The following is an 8331-nucleotide window of genomic DNA, read 5'->3' on the forward strand; positions in this document are numbered from 1 at the left end:
CATTTATGCAACATCCAAAAAGGTAAAGAATGCCGAACTGTTACTGAATCTGAACGATTTTTTTTTTAATTTTAAGGACCAGAACCGGAACTAAACCGAATAATTTGAAAGAACATAAACCTTAACCGAACCCCAACCTGTAAACAAAAGCGGTTCACTCCAGCATGACGTCACAACTTGTATTTTACAGAGTTAAGTTAACGCCATGTTCGAAATTTTATGACAAAAACATGAATATTGATTAAATAAAACGTTGATTTTTCATTTTTTTGATATATTATCATTGAGTTGGTGTTTGTTTAATACGTCACGTAACTTAGCTTAAATGACTTTACAATTCAAAAATTATTCTTGCCCTCTAACCAACGAGATTGCAAACCGTGCTCAAAATACGTCCGATTCTCTCGGTATCCACCCGACGAATGACGATGCAACACAACGCCATCCAAAACGCAACCGCACACAAAGTTGTCACGCAGCGCTAGAAAAACTGAGACTTCGAAATTCACACAAAGTCCTATCCCTGAGGGAAAACCAAGGCGGTGGGTAGCTGATCCGAACGGCGATTCCCGCGGACAAACGCAGCAGTCCGGTACAAAGGGTCTACAATAATTAAATTTGTGACAATCTGTATATCTTCTGGTAAGTAAGAAAAGTACAAATCTTACATGTGCTTGTCTGTCTGTTTTTAAGTTCGATAATAATAATCTGCTGCCGGACAAATAGCGCCTTACCATCACACGCGGTGCAAAAAGTGATCACGGAAAACAGAGTGTGCACCTTTTTAGCCACATTTGCCGCACATGCACATTAATAGCACATTAAATTCAAGTGAGGTGCACATTAGATGCAGATTTAGTGTACACTTCAAATGTGCACTGAACCGTGCACTTATCGCAAGTGCACATTGTGCGCACAATGAGCACGTTTTGGTTCGTGCACATATGACAAGTGCCCATTGTGCGCACAATGTGCACCTTCGAATGCGGTGCACATATAACAAGTGCGCGTTGTGTGCACATATGACAAGTGCACAATGTGCACATTTTGGTTTTGAGCCCGTCTTTTGCGCGGGCGATAAAGTTTCCCACTCAGCTGCGGCCATAGCTGCGCATTTCATGTAAAATCAACGTAAGATGCGGTCAGAAAAATCGCTTAAACGCGCAAAACTTTTGTTGCGCTACTGGTTTTTAGTATAGTACTCCATTTTTAACCGTGCAAATTTTACAAATTACGTTATTTCAGCCGCTTAAATTTGGGCAGAAATTTTATTACAGCCGTGCAATTTCAAGCTGCAAAATTGTCTCCCCCGCGCAAAATCCGAAGTTTCCAATCTGGCACTTATACGGTTATACCCTGTTGCAAATATTAAAATATCTTAACTAGACGCTGATTCTTTTTACTTTTACTAATAAAGAATAGTTTGAACTTTGATGATGACAACTTTACCTAAAGAGTATGGATTTGTTGTAGCTACAGGAGTGGGATGTTGGATCATGGTGCAAGGATTGGGCATGAATGTAGTTCGTGCCAGAAAAAAGTTTGGTGTTAAGGTATATAAACATAAATTTCAATACTGGTATGTCCATTCGTGCTTTTAATTTTGTGTGGTGGGCTGTTGGCCCAAATACCAAGCAGGGTATTACATTAAAGCTTTGCAATCCAATTTTTTTCACTCAACTTGTTGTAAGCCTAAGGAAACAAACATAAAAATACTGCTCTCATTATTGTAAATTTACCTAATATAAACCATGGCTTTGTATAGCTTCTGAATTTTTTTTCACATTTATGTAGTTTTGCTAAATCTAACTTAATTCTTAACATGTGACCTACTCAGTCAACAACCAAACAAATGACGTGACTTCATTTTAGGTTGTGACCCATGAGACAACCACAACCACTATATTCAATGTCTTGTGGTTTTTCAGATGTCTTACATAAATGAGTTATGGCAACTAGCATTAAACATATGTGAATGAATGCAAGACGCAAGGGTTTTAGGCAGCCCATAGAGCATCAAATATTTGAGTTGGATTTGATTCAATCATAATACTGCTGAATGCTAAATGAACCGCTTGTTACTGGCATTGTTGTTATTGTCTGTTGTTAAAATGCTAGGATTTAATGTGCTCCCTGTTGATGGTGTACTTAAATGTCTCTTTTGATAAGATTCAAAACATGACCAGTTCACAAATATATTGGTAAAACAGCAACTAGGACGCATTTGCTCATCAATTTGGACAGCAGCCAGGTGTGATGTTCACTTTCAATTTAACCTTACAGCCTTTGTGACATACAAAGAGTTTTTTTTTCACACCGAACTGTAAATCAGTTCTATACCTAACTGTATTTTGACAAGGACAAGCATTAGAAAGTAGCTATTTACCGGCTCAAATAGGCATAACCCTTTAGTGATTTATTTACTTTTGTTTGAGTTATGTTGGGATTACACTTAATGGTGGTTTTATTCAAGTAAAGCATTATTTTTACAATTAATTTACTGATCAATTTTAAATACTTTGTTAGATGTATAAATAGCTTGAGAAAGTATTAGTTATTTGTCTAACCTGATCAAGTACCCAAACACTACTTAGTGCATATAACAATGTTTTAAAGTACCTTGTTAGCCAGATGAATTGCCTTTTTACAGGAATATGTCACTGAGGTATACATACACTAAATCAGGGTGGTCCGAGGTTGACAGCATCGCGGGCCACAATATTTCTTTGATATACTTGGCGGGCCTGCATTTGGACCACCCTGCACTAAATCATTGCTTTTCAATTTGGAATATACAGCAGGCCAAACATAGTGTGGGACTCGGGGTAGGTTTACTTGGTCTTACTCGAGTCCCGAGTCCGACCCCAGTAAAACTAACTGACTCCATGAGTCCCGATCCGACTCCACAGCCCTGACAGAAACCAAGTAAAACGTTCAAGTAACAAAAAAATATTACGGTCTTTGGCAAACTTGAAAGTTCCAGTGGTATTATAATGATAAAATTGCTGTAATGCAAAGACGTTATAGATTCTAGCAGACCAAAAAAGATATTCATATTGCAGAAAATTCCATTTTGTAGAGTAGACCTGGCTAAACTATGGTCCACAGGCCTGATCCAGCCCACCAAGCAATAATAATCCAGCCCGCGGCTCATTAAAAATATTTAAGGAAAAAAAACCTTACGATTTTTTTCTTGATTTTAGAATATTTTATTGAATACATTGCTCTTGTCAGCTATTCCTACTCTTACCAGCTTGTCTAAACCAGGATATTAAAACATTATTTTAAAATAAATTTGTGTTGTAATGACTTAAATCATTGACTTGACTTAAGTCACTGTTGTCAAATGACTTGACTTGACGTAAGTCCTTTGACCAAAATGACTTGACTTGACTTGAGTGTTTTGGACAAATGACCTTACTTGGACTAGTCACTTTTTCAAATAACTTTAAATTAAGATTAAATTAAGTGTTTTTCATTAAAATTTATCTCAAGTTTTGCCCATTAAACACTTTTATTACTGTATATTGCGTTTGTGTTATTTTTTTTAGTTAAATTGTTGCTTATAGACAAGTTTACCAATTTTTATAGTTCAACAGTTTACTTTTATGTCAATAATATGACTTGGTATTGAATTGCTCTCATAATGACTTGACTTGGGCAACCAATAACTTGCACTGGGACTTGACTTGTTATTTTTGTAAAAGATTTAACTTAGACTTAAGTTGTGTTAAAATGACTTGACTGGGACTTAAGTCATTTCAAAATGACTTGTTTACAACACTTAAAGAAATTACACAGTGTTTTATGTGTATTTAAGATCCCTTTTTTTTTGACAAAAGCCCGTCACTGAAATAACTTGTTTAACCTACCAATTTTTAGTACCCAATGATGTACAGCCTGACAGAAAATCAATTTAACTGCATTCAACGTGCCCACCAGAACACTCTTGAACACTATCCATCAATGTTGTTCATGCTTTCTATTGGTGGAATGGAATATCCTGTAAGTTTCAATAGGAACCTTTTTGTTTGGTCTGCTGCTGACGTCAACATGCAAGGTGGTGGATTCCCCTAGAGCAGGGATGTCCAACCTTTTAACAGAATAGGCCGCAAATTGACACTTTAAAAATTTTGATGGGCCGCAAAACCATTAAATAAAAGGGGTGACGTCATGTCATAAAATAACTTCATTTACAAATATTCGCTCTTCGAGAGTGAACTTGTGCGCAAATATGCTAATGAATGTCAGCCTAATCGCGCGAATAAAAACGAGTTCCCCCCAAAAAAAATCCTTAAAACGGTCCCCCAAAACACACATTTAGAAAAACACACACCTTCCTTAACAATGATGGCTACATTAGCATTCGATGGCCGTTAAAATGCGACATTAGACTTGATTATAGTCTCACAAAAAAATATGAAATTATGCCTTCATCAAATACTGCGCGTTCTATACGTTTTGATGATAGTCAAAACAATTGCTTCAAATAAAGGATATTGAAAGCGAGAAAGTGGTGGGCCGCACATAAGTATCAGGCGGGTCACGGGTTAGACATCCCTGCCCCAGAGCGACGCGCAGATCGCCTAAAGGCAGATCACCTGAATGGTAACTATTCATAAAATAGTGATTATAATAACGTCATAACCGAAACTAATCAGACAAAGCCAATTCACATTCAGCAAAAGCGAACCTTTAAGACGCAAAGCAAACTCTTGGTTTGAAACTGCTTAGTTTGCAATTGATAACTTCAGGCGAAAACCTAAACCAAGACAGGAAAATATGTATGACTGATTTGGTGGAATCATATTTATGCTATTAGCAGCACAGTTTCCTAAGTACTGAAAAAAGATTGTTTTTCCCTGGTATTTTTATTTTACAATTGGCGCAACACATGCGCTGACTGTGTGCCAAGTCAGCTAAAATACAAGCTGCGGTTGAGAGGAAATAAGTTGTTTCAATTGCACAATAAACACATGGTCTTATGCTTACAACTTTAAACAGTCACATTTAGACCACATTTTATGAGAATCTGCTTCAGTTAAATAAAAAGCCGTTGTTACACCAACGTCCAGCATTGGACATTCGGACAGACAACGAACATGAACTTTAGCCTAACTTGACAGTTTTTTTAGAAAAAAAGAAGGCTTGTGTTAGCTTTGTCATTCGTTGAATACACCCTTGCTAATCAGTCAACCTAAACGAATAACGAAAGACGAAAAAAAGTATATCCTGCATTTACTGTCGAACAAACAAGAGACAAAAAATGGTGTTTTGCGTTTAATTTTAGTTTCGCATTATCGTTAGATGCGTGACCCAATTACATTGAAAACATTGCCACTTTTGACCTTAAACCTCACAAAACGAACAAAAACCGGTAATATCAACTATGAAAGGCGGGGGGGGGGGGTCCGACCCCCAAACCCCCCCTGGATACGCCACTGGCCACATAGGAATATTTGCCATTAGGTATGTCCGACTTGACATTTACTATTTTTTAATTCATTTATACCTTTCAAAGAAAAATCACTGCAGTAAATCGCAAATCATATGTGGAATTCCCATCCTAATTTGCTATTTTTTGGACTTTCCCCAATTAATATTAAGTGTCAAACCATTTTTTTTTTTGGCAATTGGTTACTAATAATGCTCATCACAGTGATTTTTTGCAGAGATTTTTCTATGTCTTAAATAAAAAAATTCACAGTTAAATTTTGCCGGCCATTGGCAAATCGCGCTATAAGTTACCCAATGCAAACTTGAGACCAAAATCCGGGGTTGCTACATACAGCACAACTCTGTCAAACAATCGTAATACATCACTGGCAGTTGTAACAGCCAGTTATTTGACTGCTTAAATCATATTTGTAATCAAATTGTTTGTTTAAGTTTATTTAATGCAGTAGCAGAAACAAGGTCAATTTTTCACCTCCCTGAAAAACAACTTCAGGACTGGACTAAAAGAAAAATTCGGAAAATGTAAAAATGAGCCACAAAAATAATAATATTTTTGCAGAAAATGGCTTCTGCTTTCGGGACAATCTGGATTCTGGGAAGAATAGCTTTTGCCAAAGGTTATTCAACAGGAGATCCAGACAAAAGAAAATGGGGTGGGTTTGGTCACATTGGAATTCTTGGCCTTCTTGGAACAACTGTTGGATTTGCACTCAAAAAGCTTGAAGTTTTCTAATTTTTTTGTTGTATGAAGTATCTTGATGATCAAAGTGATTTATTTGTTATTTAGCTTATTTTATGGTTTCTCCAAATTAAACTTTGCAATTCACTTTTGGAAATTGCTAGTTTTTCCATGAAAACGTTTTATTATAATATTAGGTAGTTTTCAATTTTTCTAGATCATGTCCTTTTTGTCTTGTTACTAAAGTGCTATTTAAAAAAAAAAATGTAAGCTATGATTTTTGGCATGTTTTTTTTCTTATTGTTACTACTATTATTTTGTAAAAATAGATATCCTAAACAACTAAAGTTTGCACTAAACAGATTGATAACTTTATAATTTTTGTATGAATGTCAATGTTTAAGATAGTCAACTATTTAATTTTAATAAGATGCAAAGATAAATCTAATTGGAAAAATCCACATTCAACCATCAGAACTTAACATAGCCTTGATTTAAAAACCTAACCGTAAACAAATAGAAAAACTAAAAGATACCCATTGGAAATTGAAGTAGCAGTGCGCACACTTAAATCCACACACCTTATCTATTTAAACATATACAAACGTTTAAGTAATTACTAATATACAAGGCAGTAAAGTATACATCTAATTTTTTTTTTTACGCGACCAAATTAGAAATGGCACGCAAACCCCCCTAAATTAGTTAATTTGCTATTCAGCCAAAAAAATACCTACATTTTATACAGTAAATTGCCATTGTTTATTCACAATATAAAACAATCGCTGCAATCACGATAACTAACAATTACTTCTAATACTATAACATTATATTGTAGTGGAGGCTAGCATTCACATAACTATATATTTTGGTATGAAGAAACAAAAAGTCAGCTTACCGACGGACATTTAGATGCAGTAATGCGCACTGCTAACTACACGTTTTTATTATTTGTAAAAAAACGCTTTTATTATTAGAAAGAATTATATAACTAAACTTTGGCACGCCGGCATGTTTGAGTTGGACACCCCTGTTCTAGGACAAAGGCAAGTATTTTAGCTGGGCTATAATTTAAGTTTACGCTTTTTGTGTTTTAAGGTGCTTAAAAAGGCCGTACCCCTTTTTATGTTTATCACTTATAAGCGCCTATAGATCCATACTGTAATTAACCATGATGATAAATAAAAGTTTAAACGATTGAACGTTTTCGTAAGCACTTGTAACAGCGATGCTTGTCCAATTGTTTGTATATGTTATTATATCTTGTCGCTTGGTAAAGTTTTATTTGCGATTTCCCTTTGTTTGCTGGGCCGGTCTGGCAAATCCAGTCGGCAGATGACCAGTTATTTTCCAACGTATTTCCTTTTCCGCTATATTAAATTAATCAAATGTCATTGAAACATTCAACCACGCTATACTTGTGAGACCTGCATGAACTATGTTCATTGAAAGCGCAGTTATGTTGATTTTTGTAATGTAAAATACTTCAAATGATCTGACAATATGCATTTGAAATCCTGAAACAGTTTGTTCGGTTTCGATTTAATGTAGTCAGATAATACGGTGGTCAGTGTTTAATACAAGTTGTGATGGCCAAGTTAGGTTGCTTTGAGTAATGTGTAAAAAATCGTTAGTTCCGGAGATATTACACGATGAAATTTCGAGCTACGTGCTTCCTTTTGGTCGTTTTGACAGGTCGGGTTAAGAATTTCTCCACAAGGCACATATCAATAGAGAGTATTTGTAGATCTATCTACTTTTCTATGTGTTGCCTTTGTGCGACATAAACATTCGTTTATTGCAGCCTTGTAGGCCGACTCAACCTTTGGACTTATGTCAATTTAACACGTTGACCGTAAACCTCGAAAATATACTTTTCTGAAAAAATGAAGGAAAAAGATTCCCCCATTCGTAATTTCTAAAAATTAATTTTGTAGCCTCAAGCACAGATATCACGTTAAAATTTAGCGCCCAGTGAAAAAAAGCGCATTTACGAAACTATCTTTCTTAAGAAAAAATATTAATAAATCTAACAATGTGAACTACGTTAGAGACCCAGCCAAATCTACCGGCGACCCAATTTTGAGGCGCCAAGCATAGGTTGAAAATCAGTGTTTTAAATTCACTCGTTCTCAAATATACAACAGAATTTAAGTTCCATGCGCGAAAAAATGCTTATATTTGGTTAAAATAGA

General features: G+C 35.6%; 1 protein-coding gene across 1 annotated transcript; it reads left to right on the forward strand.

Annotated features, from left to right (window-relative positions):
* Nucleotides 1–1380: 1380 nt before the first annotated feature.
* On the forward strand, nucleotides 1381–7659 carry LOC146133066 (glutathione S-transferase 3, mitochondrial-like). Its single transcript, XM_083396621.1, has 3 exons — nucleotides 1381–1553; nucleotides 3883–4005; nucleotides 6017–7659. The coding sequence occupies exons 1-3, from the start codon at nucleotides 1434–1436 to the stop codon at nucleotides 6188–6190; spliced, it is 417 nt and encodes a 138-aa protein (XP_083252747.1). The 5' UTR covers nucleotides 1381–1433; the 3' UTR covers nucleotides 6191–7659.
* Nucleotides 7660–8331: the final 672 nt, after the last annotated feature.

This window comes from Ascidiella aspersa, chromosome 9 (assembly GCF_963924565.1).
Source record: "Ascidiella aspersa chromosome 9, kaAscAspe10.2, whole genome shotgun sequence".
Lineage (NCBI taxonomy): Eukaryota > Metazoa > Chordata > Ascidiacea > Phlebobranchia > Ascidiidae > Ascidiella > Ascidiella aspersa.

What these genes read in the sequence shown, in the direction of transcription:
- LOC146133066 (XM_083396621.1), top strand. Translation starts at nt 1,434, where the DNA reads ATGATGACAACTTTACCTAAAGAGTATGGATTTGTTGTAGCTACAGGA. An exon ending in GAAAAAAGTTTGGTGTTAAG is followed by an intron (nt 1,554 to 3,882) that starts GTATATAAACAT and finishes ACCAATTTTTAG; the next exon opens with TACCCAATGATGTACAGCCT. An exon ending in TTGGTGGAATGGAATATCCT is followed by an intron (nt 4,006 to 6,016) that starts GTAAGTTTCAAT and finishes ATATTTTTGCAG; the next exon opens with AAAATGGCTTCTGCTTTCGG.